The 21,734-nt window shown below is 38.1% G+C and overlaps 1 protein-coding gene across 15 annotated transcripts in view; it reads left to right on the top strand.

Annotated features, from left to right (window-relative positions):
- The window catches only part of DMD (dystrophin), a 2,170,621-nt gene that overhangs the window by 1,484,675 nt on the left and 664,212 nt on the right, over positions 1 to 21,734 (top strand). For all 15 annotated transcript variants that reach the window (XM_025439443.3, XM_025439430.3, XM_025439477.3 and 12 more), the window contains 2 exons: positions 2,560 to 2,661; positions 12,737 to 12,845. In XM_025439443.3, coding sequence (XP_025295228.1) covers positions 2,560 to 2,661; positions 12,737 to 12,845 — 211 coding nt within the window. The remainder of the gene's footprint in view (positions 1 to 2,559; positions 2,662 to 12,736; positions 12,846 to 21,734) is intronic.

The raw sequence follows: 21,734 nt of genomic DNA, 5'->3' as shown, positions 1-21,734 counted from the left end.
CAACTCTGATTTGTAAATATCATTACAGCAGTTAATATCATTATAGCAGTGTTTTGACATTTTCAGCACAGCTAAGGACTGTGTTTTTTACTTTTGCGTAGTCCTGTGCTTCAGCTGGGGTTGTTGGCTCTGCTGTGCTTTTCAGTGTCTCTGTGTCAAGCTTTCATAACATAGAGAGATAGCACATCCTTTTTAAATTTAATTCACTTATACTTCCATTTTCTCAGGATGCTTATCAGCTTCTTATAGTGTATTTTTCTCACACTAAAGAAAAATACACCAAAGAGTATTTTAAGTGAATTTAATTAGATTTACTTCACTTGACCCTTTAAGCAGTAATATTTGAAAAAATATTTGAATTTGAAAAACTGACGTACCTTTTAACTCATAAATTCACACCACAAATCAATGTGGGGTAAATTGTAGAATTTTATTTTCAAGAATGGCCTTTCTGCAGTGATTTATCAAAGGTACATGTAACTAGAGATCGGGTTCTCCGAAAAATTGCCAAGAAATAACAACAAAGAATTTAGAGCTGAACATGATTCTTTCACCATTGCTCTATTTCAGTAGGACTAAGGGTAAATCTCATCCAGGTACTTAAACTCTTCATTATTTCATTGAAGGACAAAGAGATGGCATTAGTTGTGATAGAAGGACATGCTAATAGGAAACATTTCTATAAAGGGAAATGATGTGACTTTGCAGTGCTCATTCACCAGAGGACTAAAGCTGGGGCTAACTTGATGACCTGAAGAGGGAATATCCTACCTTCTGCAGGTGCAAAACAGGGACATTTCACAAGGCATGCCAACTTTTCCTCAGTTCATCTAGCAAGCACCTGCTTCAAATTCGGTTCTAAGTAATATCTGGGCTGCCCTAATGTCAGCCTTGCTGCTGTTCGTGTTCATTTGCCAATGAAAATTTCATGAATTAAAATGTGTTTATTTCCTAAGGGAATTCTTTGTGATATAAAATGCAGTCTCCTAACTCTATCTGCCAGAGCCTTCTGAATAGTAGCATCAATGCTGTGCAATCTTTGGAACTATTTATTTGGGATTGCAGAAGAGGGGCAGGGAGAGAAAGATGTTAGCGTTCATCATTTGTCTGCATATCTGAAACATTGGTAGAATTACTATTTGTGATCATTTTCTGAAGGTGTAGATTTTATACCAGGTGCACTTATAAACAGTTTTAAAGGGAGAAATACCCAATTCTCACAAAGTGCATGCTGAATTTGAACTCATTACAAGTTCGCAGGATTTTTTAAAAAATAACCTTTAATAACTCAGAAAGCTCTTATAACTTTAGGTCTTGTTTCCTCCATAATTGTCCTTAAAGGTGGTGTGTGTGCATATGTGTTGTTCACATAGCAATGGAGGTACAGGGCGAGTCTTAATGTTATGGACACTTTTAACTCAAGTGCCCGCCTTCCACTGGTGTTTATTATAATGAGAACTAAAGAAATAAATCCCTCTCAGGAGTGTGTGCTGAACACGTATAAACTGCAAGACACCCTACTGAGCCCCATACATGATAGTAATTTGGGTTCAGAGTACTCCCCGCTCTGATGGGCTGAGAGAGAAAGATACAAACGGAGTATATAAAAGAAGCAATGGCATGAAGACACGCACACACAGCAGTGCTGGGAGGCTGCAGGGTAGGAGAGGGAGGAAGGAAGATATGGATTAATCAGGAGTTGCTATCTGGGAAAGATTGCCCAGGTCCTAACTGACACCTGACATTGATTAATCAATATTCCATCCTAGTGTTTTAACAAGTGTTCCATCCAAAAAGTCTTCTGTAATATTTAACTTCACTTCCTTCAGCTTCAATTTATGCACATTTCTTTTGTTTTGTGTTCAAGTGAGCTAGACAGCAGCCAATAACAAAAACACTTTATGTTCATATCTAAAGAGGTTTTTGTTTGTTTGGTCATTCTTCAGTCTTCTCTAGACTACGGAAAAACAAACATTTTTTAAAAATAATTAAATCATTCCTCAAAAGGCCTTTTCAGTTTGACTGCTTAATAATTAATAAGCCCTGATATGATGCTTGAAGTGTTTACTCTTTGGAAAGAAACTTAATCTTGACAATGATGTGAGAAGAATTATTGGGTTTTATTTCGAGGTGAAATTTTGGATCCAAAGCCCAGAAGAATCCTGTTAAAATAAGAAGTTTGTAAAGTAAAATGAACATTAGGATTATTGAGATTATTGAAGCTAAACAATAGCATTTATCCATATTAATCATATTCATAAATCCTATTTCTCATTATTGCATTTGAGGTTTTTTTTTAAACAAAGTTAGTGTCTGTGTTTCTATTTAATAATATTAGGAGAATTCAAGGAGATCTGGGATAAATATTTTAAACTTTAGTATGTTCCGCAATGGCCTCTATTTCTTTTCTCTGCACTAAAACTACTTTTTTTTGTGCCCTGATGTACCATGCAGAAATTGATCCACAATACATGTGGAGTCTCCAAGGGTATATTTAAATTTAGTAATTTTATTGCTAACTGTGAAGTTAATCTGCACTGTATGTGTTCTTTTCCCCAGGAAATTGAAGTAGCAGTTCAAGCTAAACAGCCGGATGTGGAAGGGATTTTGTCTAAAGGGCAGCATTTGTACAAGGAAAAACCAGCCACTCAGCCAGCGAAGGTAATGAAGCAACCTCTAGCAATATCCATTACCTCATAATGGGTTATGCTTCCCCTGTTGTACATTTGCCATTGACGTGGTCTATTTATAATCAATGAAATAACTTGTAAAGAAATATTGTCCATACCGCAATAGCAGAGGCTGAGCTGTCTTTTTGATCAACATATCCTATTTATATATTGTGATCTTAAGGCTATTAACGAGTCATTGCATTAAAGGACTCAATTCTGTCCTGGTGTGCTGCCATCAATACAGAAAGTAGTCCCACCTTCAAGGTAGATTAAATTCTTTGAGGCTTTATTGCTTTGCTTGCCAGCCTTGATGCTTTTCATATTGTTTGGCTTAATTCAAATCAAGCTACTGCATCATACTGTCTGTCTCCAACAGCTGTAAAGAATCACAATATGGTCCGTGACCTTTCTTTTCTCTGTGACACTCTTTCCTTATGAAAGAGGAAAATCGGCATTCGGGCTTTAGTACTTTATTAGGTCAAGAATTTTTAGCGAAATGTCATGTAATTGCTTCTCTCTTTGGTAAAGAGCTGGCCTGGGAGAAAGCTTTCTCCTTCTTTCCTTTCCTCACGTACATTTTGAAGTCTGGGACACGTTTATTCACAGGCTATTAGATGAGGAGAGAAAGGGAAAGCCAGCTTGGTTTTCTTTTCTTTTTTTTTTTCCAGCTTGGTTTTCGAAAAATAACTAATCAATGGCTTCCATTTGCAAATGAGAGTCCAGTGATAAATAGACGTTAGGTATGGGTTACCTTATTTCCTCTACCTGACCAAAATTATAATGGGCCCCATTATGATAGAGGTTCCCGAGAGCCTGGAATGGTGGCTGTTTATTGATCAGTCCTGGTTTCTCTAGCCAACATTGCAGGCTGAGATTTAGTGAGCCTCGCCCTCATGTTTAAAAATGCTCTAAAACAGTGCAGGTCAATAACCTCATTATACAGAACTAGTTTGTCCTTGCAAACAACATTACCATGACTTAGACTCTGTCTCTAAGGTCACTGCTTGTGCTTGGCCCAAGCTTCATTTCTAGAAAATTGTTTGTTTTTCTTATGGTTTACAAGGAGCCTTTCCTTAGGTAAATTTAAAGTTTTAGACTAAGCGTAATGTCCAAACACTGGATGCTAAAAGGCATAGATTTGTGTGTAGATACTGATAGAAGTTAATTCAGGAATACTTATCACCATCCCTAATATCCAAAATGATAATGATGATGACGATGATGATGATAACTTACATCCAGTTCCAAGCCTGGTATGATCATTTTCATGGAGCATCACTGTGTTCAGTATTTAGATTAGAGAGCTAGAGAAGGTCCTGAAAGCAGCAAATTTCAGGGTTTCTGCTAATGTTCTGAAGAAAACCAGTCCCTAGGCAGACTCTTTTCGTGCTTAACAGAGTGACTCTGGTAGCCAGCAATGAAACAAGTGGACCATTCTATAGGTCTACTCCATCTATGCTTGTTTGCTTCTCAAATACTTTATGTAGGGTTTGACACGATTGTTACAGATTACAGATATGCATTGAAATTGTCTTTCACGTCTGTTCCTTTGTTAAAAAACAACAGAGGGAAAATTCGTAATTGAAAATCGATGAGAAAATTTTTGTCTTCATTGTATGTAAACAATGCAAGCTGTTGATGCTAACTTATCACACCTCCCACTCAAGCTTCAACTCCTGGGCCACTTGGAGATCAGACCCATCTGAGTGAGCATTATGTACCTTCTGCCTTCACATTAGTGATATAAAAGGGGAATTAACTTTCTGAAATAAAAGGAAGAGCAAGGAGGCGCTGACTTTCCTTCTCATCTGTATTCCTTAAAACCAATTTGTAGAGTGAGCACTCTCTTTCCTTCTGGTCTCTCTCCTTCCACATTTCCTTTTAAGTCAGCTCATTTCGGAGAAATAGAACTTAAGTGAAAACTCATTCCCATTCTGCCATTTATCCCTTAGGTTTGGAGAAGAATCAAAATATCAAGTTGATAGAGGCAGAAAGGCAAGATTGACTTGGGAGCCTGGGGATGTGGAGAAACAGTTGATTTATAGGCAACCTTTGATATGGACCATGACCTTGGAAACACTTCAAAATGAGCTGGGGTTTAGGGTAGCCTGAAATGCTAGAGGTTCAGAAACCACTTCTTGGTTCAGAACATGGAACCCAGTACAACAAGGCAACAGGTGTGGATCAAAAAACTTCAGTTTAAAGGTTAAGGGATGATTTTTCTGAAGGGTGATCCATTGCTCTGAGAATACATAAATAAAGTCCCTTTCAATTTTCATTTTCTATATCCAGGTTTAAAAATTGTGTGATTCCTAATGCCTTTTCTCCTGAACTTACAGGTTTCTCAGTCCTTAATGGAAGGAAAAGGGGTCTGAGTAGCCTGCGGCTCATTTTCATGAACAAAGTTTGGTTCTGTTTTGGGGGGAAGATTTATTGGAAATGATAAGTTATGAAGGAGAAAGTGATATTCTTAAAAAAGAAAATGAAAACTCTTCTCTCTCTCTCTCTCTCTCTCTCTCTCTCTCTCTATATATATATATATATATATATATATATATATATATACACACACATAAGATCTAGTATTTAGATAGATCATAATGTGTCCTCTGGTGATACCTAGGTGGCTCAGTGGTTGAGCGTCTGCCTTTGGCTCAGGGCATGATCCCGGGATCTGGGATCAAGCCCCGTGTCAGGCTCCTTGCATGGAGCCTGCTTCTCCCTCGTCTATCTGTCTCTCATGAATAAATAAGTAAAATCTTAAAAAAATTTAAAAAAAAATAATGTGCCCTCCGCCTATAGACAGTCTCATTGAGGATATAGCAGAACATGATTCTGTTTCTTAGGAAACTGTCTGTTGGCACCTCCACATGCTGCATCATACAGCCTGTCTGTCCAGCTCCTATGCTCACCTCCCAAGCTGAGTTCTGCTTGGGGGTTGGGCTCATCCCTGTTGAATCCCCTCCCTTTTTCCTTCACTTCATCAACTTCTCTAGGATTTCTTTAATTTTCAAAGATAGTAAATTTTTAGATTCCTTTTTTGTCAATTGTGACTAACCCACTTCTTCCTTATTTTCTTTGAGAATTTAATATCAAAGGCCAAATATATTATTAGGAGACATTCTACTAATGACATAAATATAGCACTAGATCTCGGATGCAAAATTACTGCAAAATTTGTAGAATAATATGGTTGAAGAAATAACCACTCTTGTTTTGCCTTATATCTCCTCTTTCTCCCCCCCACACATACACACATACACACATGTGCATGCACACAGTTTTATTTCATCTGATGTGTATATGGTTTCTTCATCTTCAGAAATTGTTGAAGGTTGGTCAGATAAATTAAATAAATTGTTAAACATTTTCCTTAAGTTATCCCTTTGGTAATAATATATTATGATAATGCTGTGGATGGAATCTTGTTTTAATATGCTCCATTTTCCACAGAGTAATTTTGCAGTTTAAAAGCCGCAATAACAACTGCCATCACTGACATCAATATTGACAACTACTGAAAAAAAAAGTTATTTGGTTTTTAAAGTGTTTTTTTTAACTCTCTTTTGAACTAAAGCAGTTAGAAGACATTTTCTTCTATTGACATTCATCATTTAACTCAACCTAGAACACCACTCTTTCAGTTAAAATATATTCAGTATATGTATGTATTTTGGAATACTTATATCACCTTCCATATATCCAAAGTAAGAGCATTAATGGAATTTTAAGTGTCTTGGTTACTTGCTGAAGGGATAAGATGAAACAAACTGATTTGCTTTGCTACCCTTTTAGATTATAAAAACAAAATCTGAGTACCATGAGTTTAATGATATATTTTATTAATGTTCTCGAATTCTTTTAAATGTAACAGAAAACATAAGGTGCTTGAGGCCTTCTGTATTTGGTCAAAGTGTTCCACCCCAACCTTTAACACAAAATAATTGCCATAGACAAATGGTCAAGAGGGCAATTATAATCTTCCAGGCATCATTTCCTCAAATAGAAGCTGCAGAATGACAGTGTCATTAGTCATTTTCAATTAAAGTCAATCACAACCAGGGATGTTTCATTTTCCCAGCTGTTTTGTTGTTAATTAACTAGATTAAGCTTGTTTTTCCTAACAAGTTTGTTCTATTGCTAATATCAACATCATAACATTTCAAAGAACTTCCTTAGGGTTTATTTGTTTGCCTGATAATTTTTAATACATTACTCAACAGATGTGCGTCTGAAGATTTTTAGATCATATAGCAGGTTGAGTGGTGTCTTGTTGGTCAAAATGTTACCTAATGAAATATTACACTGATAACAATATTTGGCTTTTATACATGCTCTGTCAGGCATATGGTCTCACCTGGTACAATTTTTTTTATAACATCAGAAATCAATAGAGAGATAACAGTCAAGTCTATCCCCTCAAAATGAATAGGTCCATTTTGACTCACTCATTTGGTGAACACAATTTCCATGTCAGTGGTCACAGAAAAAGTTGGGAGAAGAATTACAGACAGAAAGTAACAATATTAGAGAGATTTTATAATTTAATACATGAGAAGCAGAATTTCATTTTTAAAAAACATGTTAGTTTTACAACTGAGGAAAAGTCTTTGACTGTAAAGGCTGAATAAATGCTAATCACATACGCTTGAAAATAAGGAGAGCCCCACTTTCCCATTGGGAAAATAAGATTTCTAATAGATTTTCGAGCAACTTATGAACATTTAGGAATGAAGATGAGATTGCAAATGTCTAATTATATTTAATTTCTTAATGGAGCAGCATTTCCATATTTTAAATCTCATTTTACAGAATAACACACTTTTTAGAAATATTGCTTTTGCTGTATTTATATCTTATGAAACAAGTTCACTCACACTCTTCATATGTATATCCCAGAATTCTAGAGCTCACTATCTTCCAAGTTATTTGCAAAATGGATGCCGCTGTTTGAATCCCTGTATGATGCCATTACAGCTGTCTGTCCAAAGACTGCTAGAAACATATTTATAATAAAAAAAAAGTTAGGATTTTTAGCTTACTGCAGCAAGGGAAAGCTCTCTCCAGGGAAACTGTGGGGCATCTCAGTAAGAAGGGGTTAGAAAGAGCAGCTTACAGGGTTAGGCTGGCTAGGTGATTCTAGAGAGGGATTAGGGAAATGGAAGGCATTTGGATTAGATGCTGTCAACAGAATCAATGTGTTGATTGGGTATCTTTAATAATAATTTTTATCTACAAGATGAGGGCATTGAAGCGGGGAAGAGCTGTCACTGTTGAAAAAGTAGCCATGCTTTATACCAGTCCTTTTTGTGGTAACAGAATGGCCTCAACTCTGTATTGTTGGAACATGGCCCTGGGGTGGCGTTGTCTGTGTGTGGTTTATTTTCTGTGACTGTCCATTATGTTCAATCAGGGCCCTCACGCCTAGCTAGTTGCCAATTATCAAAAGGGCCATCTTTTACTTCCTCGGTGTTATCACTGGATTTTTTTTAAAAGACTTTATTTATTTATTCATGAAAAACACAGAGGGAGAGGCAGAGACACAGGCAGAGGGAGAAGCAGGCTCCCTGGGGGGAGCCTGATGTGGGACTCGATCCCAGGACCCTGGGATCATGACCTGAGCCGAAGACAGATGCTCAACCACTGAGCAACCCAGGTGCCCCCATCCTGAAATTTTCATCCCCAAGTTGACTGCCCCTTCACTAGATATTAGGAGAGAGAATCTTTTCATTTTTCTTAGATCTGTATTATTTATCATCCCAGCAGAATAACTTATTATTTTGCTTTTTAAAACTGTCTTTAGAAGACTTGTTTACAATGGCCTTCACCACTGGTAAGTGTGAGGTTATACCCCAGGAATAATTGCTCATGGTTTACCAACTTTCTTAACCTTTTTAAAAATTATTATTAACCAATTCTGTCAGATGGCTTCTATAAGCATCCCAGATGCCCATCTCTTGAGGTCACTACAGATTACCATGCAGCTTTTTTTGTTCACAATAAAACAAACAGGACAGAAAAGACATTATGAGGGCTCTAATAATATGAGTCGACTCTTTTCTGAGGAAATCCTTGGAGGGAGAATCTCTGCTGAGGTTTACTCAGTAGCTCAGGCTGGAATTGGGAAAGCATTTAGGGATTTGGATTTCACCCCTGGCCCTCGGTTGTGTTGATTGCATTTATAAAGACAGACCTAGAGACCTAGATGTTTTAGTGACAACATTCACATGCATGTCTGTATGCATAGAGCTATGGGTGGATTCATTTATTTATGTAGCCAATATTATTTCTTGCCGATTATTGACACAGGAGAAAAAACATAAGATTTTTACATTTTGAAAATCCCAAACTCACATGGAGTTTAAAACTATATTCCCTTTTTAGTATAAAAAGGAAAGCTATGATTAGAAATCTTTTTTTTTCTTTTTCTTAATTCCTGCTCTTGATAAGGAATAAATTTCACGTTGTTTGAGATAATTGTCCTAACGCTTAATGAGTAATCCCAAGCATGGAACATAATACTCAGCTGCAAAAGTCCTCTCAAATGAAACTCAGTGTACCATTTTTTTAAAAAAATGCTCTCCAAGTTTCTCCCTCTGGGTAAAATAGGAATCTCCTACCATTGTCGATTTTGAGAGGCTCTTGTGGGGCAAGCCTGGGGTCTGCAATTTACTTAAGCATATTCAAAATTTTCAAATTCTGGAAATCTAACAAAGAATGGGACTTGATCATTATTGTCCCACTCATTTTATATTTGAAGATGTTGAAACTTAGACATAGAGTTCATTCCCTTAAATTTCATTAAAGAAATTGGTAATGCATAAATTGTTACCTTCTATAGATTTTTATTGAGCCCTGCTTCAAGTTCATTATGTGAGGAATGCTGCATTAGTTGCCACAGCCAAACATGTTTGGCTACCTGAAAGAAGCTGACGGCCTAATAGCAAAGATGGGAGAGTAGAAATTTGGGCACTTGCCAGAGTACCAGAAAGCAAAGCCAAACCAAACAAACAAACAAAACTTCCATAATATATCGATAATCGAATTTACCTCTGAAGTATATGAAGACTTGAAGAAGTTGCGAGAGTGTTTTTGTGGCCAGCCGAATCAAAATCTACTGCTAATTGTTATGAAAGTTTAGGGAATATACAATTCTGAGCCTATTGCATTTTTGTCACTGAACAGTGCCCTCAAGTGTTTGGGGTACATTCAGGGCACTACTTCATTTTTTTAAATTTCTGCATTTGAAATTATAGTAACACATTTACTTACCTGGAAATAATAGTGGGCAAGATAACATTCACGTAAATGGATAGACTGTTCAGAATGTATATTAATAAAAGGGAACTGAATACATAAACATGTTATTTTTAGATTAACCAAAACCATGTTCTTTATGCATTGAAATATTTTTATCTTAATATTTTAATGAAAATTTTTATTGACCATCTCCTGTTTTGCTTCATTAAGTAGTGCATAATAACTAACCAACAATTTTATGGTACTTTGCAGTTCACAGAGTTCTCTTCTCATAAAATATTTCATTTAGTTTCTCCAACAAAGCTATGAGTTAGGTGGTAGTGTTATATCCACGTTTCAAGGATGATAAATCTGAGTGACCTATCTGATTTGCCAGTGATCACATAACTGTAGCAATGGGTTAAGACTGAAATCCAGGACTTCTAATTTTAAAACACGGTGGAATTTAAGCTTGTCTGTATTTTTCAGGGACATAATTATAAATATCAACTACTGTTCTTTTTTGTTATACGCTGATACCCATGGAATATGAAGTTTAATACAGATCACTGTTTATTCAATTGAGAGACGAAGGAGTTAATTTGTTTTTAGAAGCCAGGTTGTAAAATACACACATATCTTTAAATATTAGAAGCAAACTCAATGCAGTGAATGTTTACACTATGAGAAGAAAGTTGAACCTATAGAAACCAAAAGCTCCCGTCTCTCCTTGGCCACTCTGGAGCCATATGCTCATTGAGTTAAAGAGTGGGTAGATCTCAGCAGTATTGAAACCCATCTGTAATCTCTCAATCTCTTTCTCTCAGCACATATAGGTGACTTTCCAGAAGTTAAATGATGTATGATGAGACTTCACCATATGTTGCCCTGTTTGCCCTTGGTTAGAAATGACCAAGACCACTACATTTTCTCAATATCTGTTTTTATGTTTATTATCTCCTTCCTATTACCTGTTGCTATATTTTGTTATCAGCATGGTTACTCTTAATATTCTGTCCCTGTGAAGTCACTGCAAATTTGGAGTGGAATTAGGAGACCAAATATGTATTAATTCATTAGCTTTTTATAATATTTAATTCTGAGCATTTAGCTCTGAGGTCAGAATGGAAAAAATATCTTCCACATGTCATGACTTTTAATGGTAGTATTCACCACTGATCAGAGGCATTGTTTGTTTCCTTTTGGATTCAAGGCTTATGTTTCAAAAAACAAAGATTCATTGATGTGATAGTAAATGTTTCACAATTTAAAAAAAATTAAAAGCCCTGATTTTCTATCATGTCAGATAGAATAGACAAAAGGGACATCAAGAGCATAGATGATATAAATTAGAAAATGATGAATATTTAGTATTTGTTTTAGGATTTATTCCCTTGGCAGCTTTTCTTAAATGGGATTTCTTAAGAGAATTAAGTGCTACAGAAAATGACTTAAGAACTAATTTTCTTATTTCTTTCAAGGATGGTGCATATCTAGTCCATTGTCGATGCTTAGATAACTCATTGGGTATAATGATCACCTTAAGCTTTGGTTCTGGGCAATCAGCATCGGCATCAACTAGAAAACTTAGAAATGCAAGTTGTTGGGTCCCATTCAAGATCTACTGAATCTAGAACTCTGGGGCTGGGACCCAGCTATCAGTGGTTTCACAAGGCCATCCTGGTGATTCTGATGATCCCCAAGTATGAGAACTGCTGTTTCAGGGCATTAGGATTAATTGTCCCCCCAATCCATTGAGAAGGTTCTTTCCCTAGGACATTAGAGTCCTTTGCTTCCAGCCAGCAGAAAGGGAAGAGATGCCTCACACATTCTTTAAAAGCCTCTGCCCAGAACCGACATATATTACTTCTGTTGACATTCTACTGGCGAGAAGTGACCATATGGCTAACCACTCATGTACCAGAGTCAGCTTGTATCCCTGCAAGAGGGTCTATTGTGACATTTTCAGGCATTTTGTGAGCCGTTTGACATCTTGGTAACTTGAAATTGGCTACAGTGGGAGTATTGACACCATGGAAATTAACAAACACGAAAATTAGGATTTTTTCCCCCAGAGACAGTTGTTTAACATATACCAGCACACTGCTGGCCACATGTAGGCTTGGTGACTCCACTGGGAGCACTGCAGGAGAAATGACACTTCAGAATGGTCCTATTTTGAGCAAAGTTGGCTGAGCCTTTTTATACCCCAACCTGAATCAGTCATTGAATGAAGGCTGCTCTGGGAAGGGCATGCTCTTGCACAAGGCAGCTCTCTTCAGAGAGGACCACTGCCTCTCTGGAGGACCACTGCCATCTTTTCCACCATTTGAGACAGGAGTCCTTCCTTGAAGTGAGCTCTAAACGTCATATCCCCATGTGTATCCCAGCTTTTCCTTTCAAGATGTTCTAATATAATTGATCTGGGGTGAACCAGGACATTACAATATTTTTTAACGTTCTCTGGATAATTATACTGTGCAGCCACACTAGATACTGTTTAAAAGGGTCAAGAAAATTGCAGAGATGACAATGTTTTTTGTTTGTGTTGTTTTCCATTCATTAAGGTTTGCACTCTACTTCTTTTAAATGAAATTATGCCTGGAGCAAGAGTCTGAATGCAACAAACAATCAATAAATATTTGTAGGGTGGTTGGCTAAAATAATTATATCTCTGAAAAGAACTCTACCCAGAAAAATTAATTTAGAAGTAAAATACAATAGAAATACAATAATGTATTAACGAAATGAATTAATAACAACATGAATTAAGTTATCTTCAAGATGTTAATCAAATAAATAACATGTATGCTTTTCTATTAAAGAGAAAGCTGGAAGATCTCAGCTCTGATTGGAAGGTGGTAACTCAGTTGCTTCAAGAGCTGCGGGCAAAGCAGCCTGGCCCAGCTCCTGGACTGACCACTGTCAGAGCCCGTAAGTATACTGAATCACATACTCTTTGGCTGTAGTTATTTGTTCAAAAGCACAACACTGAGGTGATCCCTGGGTATAAGGAAAAATCTGCTGGTATTTTGAAAATAGACTTTAGTTTTATTTACTATGCAAAATGCTTTAGAGTAGGCTCCTTGGAAATGGACTCTGATTCAGAGTGTAGGATGACGAAAGCATATTAGGGGGCGTTCTCTGGTGATACAACTATGACAAAGAAAAGTACAGGGAAGTAGACAGTGGAAGAAGCTGAAGGGTCATTTGGCTGTAATAGAGGCCTCAGCACCTTCTATGGGAGCCCGAGAGCTGGGCTGCCTCCACAGACTCTCCGGAATTGCAAGGAGAGGGATGGCGTTTGTAGTCCTGAACCAGGCAGGCTTTTGGCTGCCTAATGGGGTGAAAGGAGGACCTTGAAAGAGTCTTTTCTGGGGCCGAAGGTACTTTCTAGTAAGGAATGCCAGCAACAACCCATACTCCTGCAGCAGGGATGGGTGTGTTGTCCCTGGAGAGGCAGCCAGGAGGATACCTGAGTACCAGATACATGAGCATTCTGTCTCAATGAATCATCTATCATTTGGAAAGTAGTCTTCAAATACACCGATAAAAATCACTGAAACCACAGAAATGCACACAGTCCTCCTGGCACCCCCTTCTGTCCCTCTACAAAACAATTTTAAGAGCTCTTCCATGTTTGGTTCAGGAAAAAGAAAACTAGACCATGACTACCATGAGCAGATTTGTAAAGGAATGTTTCTTCATTTAGCCCTAGGTTTGACTTTTGTTTTTCCTGAATGTTTACAGTTTATTTTCTTTCACTTTTTACTCATTTGTTAATGGAAAGTATGCATAAAATCTCATGGCCACATTAATGCTGGTTTTGGATCTCAGGGGGAAAGCAGCCAGAAAACTTTGCTGTACTGGTTCTATTATTAGGCAGAACTAAAAACATCACGGGAGGCAGGAGGGGTCATTTGTTTTTTGCCTTGTCTATTTTTCAGATCAAATGATTGAAGTATTAAAGCATTGTGACTGGTTCTTCAAGTAGATTTTTATTTTCCATCAAGTAGAAATATGCCACACTGGAAATACCACAACCAGGGTAGCACGTATTAATTCAATAGCATTTGGGTTAAAAGAGGTCACAGAATCTAGGGACATGTGCCCCCTGGGGTTTCTGAGCACTCGTCAGATTTACATTTAAAGACATTGGAAACTTGAAAAAGATGTGCAAGCATTCTTGTTTTGTTATGTTTTGTTTTGTTTTTGTCAATGTGGGACACTAAAATTGCTATACCAGGGTTTATATTCAAGTAATTATATCAGGTTTATTTCTTTTTATGACCTATAACTTTTGGTTCCCTCAGCACATATGCAATAGTTGCCTTCTATATAATCATTTATTGGTATTTGCTCTCTAGCTTTCTCTAGTATGTTCAGCCTCTCTCTGTAACTCTGCAAAAAGATTGGGCTCCAATGATTTGTTTATAAATTTGTTGAACCCTGAACATAATTATGGCTTTATGCTTGCTACTTAAGCCACTTTACACATGGTAGGAAGCTTGTAAAGTGAGGGCACAGAAATCTATTTAACCTATAAAGTACCTAAATGTAACAGTAACATTTGTAATGGAAAATGCATTCCAAATTCCAGGTTGGATTTCCAACAACATAGGTAATTTGTTCACTCAATAAGTATTTATTGAGTAATTTTTATGTACTGGGCATCATACTAGGTGCTAAGGATATTAAATCAAATAAGGTAGTCTCTCCATTCCTGATACATGTACTCTGATTGGAAGCGAAAAATAATGAGCTGGTAAAGAAGAAAATAGATATCATCTCAATACTGTCAAGTGCTCCAGACACAGATTGGTGTCAAGTAGGCACTTGTGAGAAATGCAGAGTCTAGGGCCCTACCCCAGACCCAGTGAATCAGAATCTGCATTTTAATAGGATCCCCAGGTGATTCAGTGCACACAGTGAAGTCTGAAAAATGCAGTTAAAGGGAACAAGAGACCAGGGTAAGAGAGAAAGGGAGTGGAAATGAAGACACAATTGTCTGTCGTTTGGTCAGGAAAGCTTTTCTCCTAAGAGAACATTTGAGAACATCAGAAAGCTGACAAAAATGAGGACTGGAGCCATGCATTTATCTGAGGGAAACTATTCTAGTAGGCACAGAGAAAAGAGCCAGAGCAAAACCCTGGAAGTGAAGCAAGATGGAGGAATATCGAAAAGACCAGTGATACCAGAGCAAAGGGCAAGGGGACACGTGGCCGAAGCAGTGGGAGAGAGCATCTTTTCCAACTCCTGCCCTACCTGCTTCTCTCCCACCTGAGAATCCTACCTTCCCTCCTCCCTCCACCCTTTGCTGTTGCTGCTTGTAGGGGGAGTCTGGGAATGTCCTCAGGCTCTAAGCCACTGATGACAGCTGATGGAGTTGGGATCAGAGCTGGAGAAGAACTGAGGGAGAGAATTTTCTCGAAAGCAGGGGCTTTTCATCCCCTATAGCCAATTGACACAAAGCTGAGCATAAAGCAAAAACTGTGAACTGCCACAAATGTTGAATGGAAAGAATCCATAGGGAGGCTGGTAGATCCAGAACCACTTTGATTCAAATAAAACATTCTTCTTTCTTTAATGTAGTGGTTTAGACATCATAATTAAGAATTGTTTATATTCCTGACTTTCAGAAAGTTAATGGGGAATACATATTATATATATATATTTTTTTAAAAGGAGAATCTAATTTGCAATATGCTTCATATATATTATTATCTCAGGGACTGTGTTGTAATACAATATATTTTTTCACTCATCATAGCAAGTTTTCTCTATTACACTCCTACTGTTGTGCTACTCACTTTTCCATATAAGTCTTCATCCTCAAAATAATTGCAAAATACATATATGTGCGATTCTTATAAGGTGAGTATCTCAAGACTTAGAGAGGAAAATAGCTAGATTAAGATCACACAGCTGGGAAGAAACAGAGCCAGGATTCCAATCCAAGTATGTCAGGCTCCAAAGCCTGTGTTTTGTTTTGTTTTGTTTTGTTTTGTTTTGGTTTGTTTTGTTTTGTTTTGTTGCTGTGCCTTGCACTATCTCTCTGTCCAAGAAGCTAATGGAAATTCTAGATGTGGAAGCAACTAGCCAGTAGTTAATGTTATTTAACTCAATCTTGGATGTATGAAGAATAAAATTGTGATATGTTTCTGTGTTTTTTCTACTTAAGGAGTAGAAGAAATCAATTTATTCTGTTTGAAGTTCTTTGAACTATAGAACTCTGAACCTCGAATAATCATTGAAATTTTCATCTAGCTGAATATCTTTTATATGTGTGGAAACTGAGGCCCCAAGGGCTTTTTAAAAAAATACTAAACTAAGCTCCCTTATGGCTGCCTACTTAAATTATATAATATGATAAGGTGGTCCTGCCTGAGCCATATAAATTGTTTCAATTTACAAGATAAATAGGCATGCTGGAAAAAACTTTTTTTATAGTCACTGTTGCTTGGATACCTGACTGTATCAGTTACCTATCTCTACATAAAAATGCTACAAATATAATGGCCTAGTATAAGAGGTATTTACCTGCTCATGATTCTGTGGGTCTGCAGTTTGGGCTGTGATGAGCTGGATAGTTATTCTGAAGGTCTTGCTAGAGGTCATTCGTGTGCATGCAGTTCTCTGGCACCTCAACAGGAGCTAGATGGTCTAAAATCGACTCATTCAAATATCTGATAGCTGGGGGCCCCTGGGTGACTCAGTCTGTTAAGAATCTGCCTTCAACTCAGGTCATGATCTCTGTCTGGGTCCTGGGATGGAGCCCTGCGTTGGGCTCCCTGCTCAGCGGGGAGTCTGCTTCTCCCTTTCCTTCTGCCCCTTCTACCACTTGTGGTTGCTCTTTCTCGCTCTTAAATAATAATAATAATAAAATCTTTGTTTAAATGTCTGCTGGGCCGCTGTTGGCTGGAGAACCTTGGTTCTTCACAAGGCCTTTCCTCCTCCAGTAGGCTGGACCAGGCTTTCATTATGTGGTATCCTCAGGACAGTGTTTCAAGAGGGTAAGAGTGGGAGCCACAAAATTTCTTGAGGCCTAGACTTTGGAATTCATACAAATGTCACTTCTGGCCCATTCTATTGGAAGAGCAAGTTGTAAGGCCAGCCCAGATTTAGAGAATGGAGAGATACACCACTCTTTCCAAAAAAAATTTCAGTGTCATTGCAAAGGGGCTGTCTGCACGGATGGGAGACTTTATTGTGGCCATCATTTCACACAAATTATGCTGGGAAAGAGGGGGAAAGCAGAGATAAAAGCATTGGTCTGCATCCATTGTCCTATGCCAGCAGTTCTCGAGCTTTACCTTTATGAAAATCACCCATTTCTCATTAAAGCACACATTGTTAAGCTTCAACTCCAGCATTACTGAATCAGTAGATCTGGGATGACACCTGAGAATTTGCATCTGTCAGAAGTCCCCAGGTGGTGCTAATGCTACTGGTGTTGGGACTTTAAGAACTACTACCATGGGACTGTGGGCCTGAATGGCATCCACCACTGCTTCTCTGCCCACCCCCAAAAACTGTAGCTTCAAAATTCAAGAAGATGGGCAACTCACTAAGCCCAGGTGGTCCAGGCCTAGCAGAGGAGCTCAAAAATCCAGGGGGAGAATAGCCACGCTTATACAGAGCTCCCCAAGAGATTCTCAGAAACATTTAGGTAGACAGGACTTCGCATGGGACTGAAGGACTGCATGGCAGATGGAGGCAAAGAGCCAGCAAATCTGGTTGTAAATGTCAGTGTGAATCCTTTCTTATCCACAAGCTGCTAGGTCTGGGAACGTTTGTGTTCTACAATACCCGATTTAGCAGTTTCGAAATAAATTGCATATAGAACATACAAGACTCCAAATCAGGATATTGGAGTTCTTCAAATGTCCCAGGGTAATAACTATGAAATGAATGACCATTGTATATATATAGACACATAGAAGTGCCCGTTAATAGAGGTTTCTAGTTGATTAAACACTGGTAAAACCATCCCTTCCCGTAATTAATTTTGGAGAGAGCAAGTCTCAAATGTAATTACGAAAGTGCTGCATTAGAGGTCAAGAAGCCTAAATTCTAATCTCAATTGTGCTACCAACTTTTTGTAAAGAACCAGGTAGTAAATGTTTCCAGCTTTGTGGGTCATGCAATAAACTTTGTCATTATATATTAAAAGCAGCTATACTGGGATGCCTGGGTGGCTCAGTGGTTGAGTGTCTGCCTTTGGCTGAGGGCGTGATTTCAGAGTCCTGGGATCGAGTCCTGCATCGGGCTCCCTACATGGAGCCTGCTTCTCCCTCTGCCTGTGTCTCTGCGTCTATGTGTGTGTGTGTCTCTCAAGAATAAATAAATAAAATCTTTTTTAAAAAGCAGCTATACCATAGAAGATACATAAATAAACAGGTGTGACTGTGGTCCACTAACACTTTATTTACAGAAACCCAAAAGGGGCAAGTGGGTCAAATGTATAGCTTGCTCATATCCCCACAGGACTAGTCCTTCCTGTAAGCCCTGGGGCCTCTAAATTCAAGTACCTGCGACTCTGCCCAGGCACTCCACAGAAGAAGCTCACCCACTTGCAGAGCAGGTTAGAAGGGCTGGGGAGAAAGCATCCCTGAAACAGCATTCAGCCATTCATGAACAGGAGGTGATGGATAAATATCTCCACTTCTTGGGTAGGTCAGCTCTGGAGCATGTTCCAAACCACAGGCCTCCAGCGAGTTGAGCAACAGTTGCCCACAGTGATAACCTATTTATTAGCATGCCTTGTATAGACTTTCTTCCCATTATTCATTTCTTTACTCTTCCAGCACAGCTTTCTGGTATCATCTGCCAGTTAAACCACTGGTATTCAGATCCCCATCTTAAGGTCTGCTGGTCTGCTCCAGGAGAAACTAAATTAATACAACAGGTCTTAGAATTAGTGCCATTGTTATTCCTTTTGAATGAGTTGTGTTGTGATTTCCATTTGCAGGTGAGAAAATCAAGGGGCAGAAAGATTAAATAATTTGTCCAAAGTTATAAAGCTAGTAAGTGTTAGAATGGGTATTCAAGTTAGGTCTCTGTGGTTCCAAAGCTGATGCTATTAATCAGAACACCATATCTCAAACAGTGATTCATTTATCTTCATTCAGATTTTTGAAGGCTATATTTAAATATCAAATACTCACATAGAAGGTTATTTATACACTTATTATTTGAACTTCACTTGTCTCTCTAGAGTTGAATTAAAGCATTCCAAAGCTATCTCAATAATACTTTGAATATCTAGGCAGTTTGATAGAAGTGTGAAGTTAATTGGAGCCTAAATATAATGTCAGCATTCAGCTATTTATTTGTTTATTTTAAATTGCGATAGAATAATTTATTGTGAAAATGCTATTTATTTATCTGCAATGATCATGACTGAAAGAAGGAAGGAAACTGTCAACTCTCACATTCTTATACCCCTTTTGGGTCCCCACCATTCTGAAAAATATAAGGAGGAGGGGTGCCTGGCTGGCTAAAGTAAAGTATGTGACTTTTGGTCTCAGGGTCATGAGTTCAAACCCCACCCTGAGGGTAGAGTTTACTTAAAACAAAAAAACAAACAAACAAACAAACAAAAAGCAAACAAACAAATACAAAACACACAAGGAGGAGTGCTACCCATATCCTTTCCTGATTCCCAAGTCCACACTGTTGACTCTGCTTTCTCTGTACCTTTAGGGTAAGTCACATCAGTTCCAATGGATCCAAGGCTTTCTCTGCCTCATTAACTGATGATTACCCTACTGAAAACACCTAGACACATATATACCATTATCAGCTTTAAAATTAAAACCTTTAAATCTTAAAAACTTTCTCAAAATCAAATACATGAGGAATAAGATTTTGTACCAAAAAATGTGAAATCCCCTAACCAATCATAAGAACAGTATAAGAAATGAATTTTTGACCCTCCCCCAAGATACTTCAAATCTCTGAGCAACTACAGAGGCCCTGCAACTCTTGGCAGCAATAAATTAACTAATGAATGAATTAAATCATATTTGTATGCATCAGTGAGATGCAGGTGAGTTGAGGGTACTTGAAATATAATGAAAAGTGTCACGCTCTGCAAAGGGAAGTGACAGCAGGAAACCCTGGTGGGAAGGCCCTAGTGTTGCTCACATTGATCTGAAGGAAGTCTCTCTAATGTAGGCAAGTGGGAGTCCCTGGTCCCAAGCCAGGTTCTTCAATAAAGTTCCCTAGTTAGGGTGGATAGAGCAGTGGTGTTAATATGCAGGACAGTGATGGAGAGTAAAAACTAGAGTATTTAGATGTTAATTATCTATTTTGTGACGATGAAGTTCCCTTTCTTCTCCCTCCCTTAACCTTTTGGCAGTTTTATTGCTTGGTTACCATCTCTGGTTGGGGCCAAGCTCTGAGGTCTAAACTGGCAAAGGAAGAGGAGTTCTAATCCATCACTTCTAATGCTTGTTGGAAGCATTCCTGGAAGTTTCAGCGTATGTGTGTGTGTGTGTGTGTGTGTGTGTGTGTGTGTGTGTGTGTGTTGGAGGAGGAGGAGGAGGAGAATAACATCAGCAGTTGAATAAAGTATCCTGATCGTAAGAGATTTTTCATTTACACACATATCTTGTGTTTTAATGGAAATAAAGGGTTCATTTCAGTAAAACTACTTTAGTCTTCTTATATTATTTAACTCCTTTCATAAAAGGACCTTTGCTGGAAGTCACTACAAAATGCATGGTATTCTTGAATTTCTTCTCAAGCTATTATCAGGTGGAAATTAAAACGATTTAAACATATTCATGAGAACAGGTATCCCACAGCCCACAAAAGTAAGACTTCTCCATGTATTCCTAATATTTTCTAAAATTTTTCTGAATCAATTTGAAATTGAATATAACTTTTCCCTCAAAGAAAGAGGATTCCCAAAGGAAATTGTAGCAGTTTGCACTGAAATTGTAGATTCTAAGATTGTGATCTGAAAGGTCTTTGAGAGGTCATTCATTCTCCTCCACTATCTTCAGGAAAAGCTCTCTCTCTCTCTTAGAAGCAATCTTAAGGTTAACTGCCTACTCTCTTCTTAAAAAATCAAGAGTAGGTGGAGTTCCACCACTGCTGTTATACTCAAGACAGTCTTTCAACTGCTTAACCCAAGCTCCAGTTACCGTCTAAATCATTTTTTTTAATTTATTTATTCATGAGAGGCACAGAGAGAGAGAGAGAGAGAGAGAGAGAGAGAGGCAGAGACATGGGCAGAGGGAGAAGCAGGCTCCATGCAGGGAGCCTGACGTGGGACTTGATCCCTGTTCTCCAGGATCACACCCTGGGCTGAAGGCAGGCGCTAAACCTCTGAGCCACCCGGGCTGCCCCTAAGTCATGTTTTGAGTAGGAAAAGAACACTTCTGCTCACTTTATTAGACATTTTTCACAGTCTGTTACTTAATCTCCTCTCAAACTATGCATTTTTTGCATAAATCAGGTGAGTGCCCATGGCATGTCAACAAAAAAAAAGCTGTTTCTCAAATGCCTAAACATCTCTGTGCCCCCCCTTCTGTTCCCCCAACTGTGTTTCCATATTGTTTTTCTGTTGTAGGCTTCAGAATTGGACTCTGTTCCATAATTACTGGTCTGCTCATGACTCAGTCAAATCACCAAGTCTCCATACCCCTTTCCAACCTTTATATGATGATATCATTCTGCTTGCTGTAATGTACTACTAGCTTATAATAAATCTGACAACTAGTTGAGTGCCTGGTATTTTTCTATTTTACCTTAGCTAGTCATGTCCTTTTATACTGGAACATCCAGAAAGGCTTCCCTTACAATGTAAAGTAT

Source organism: Canis lupus, chromosome X (assembly GCF_003254725.2).
Source record: "Canis lupus dingo isolate Sandy chromosome X, ASM325472v2, whole genome shotgun sequence".
NCBI lineage: Eukaryota > Metazoa > Chordata > Mammalia > Carnivora > Canidae > Canis > Canis lupus.
The sequence above is the reverse complement of the archived record's forward strand: the minus strand, read 5'-3'. Positions and strand labels throughout refer to the sequence as shown.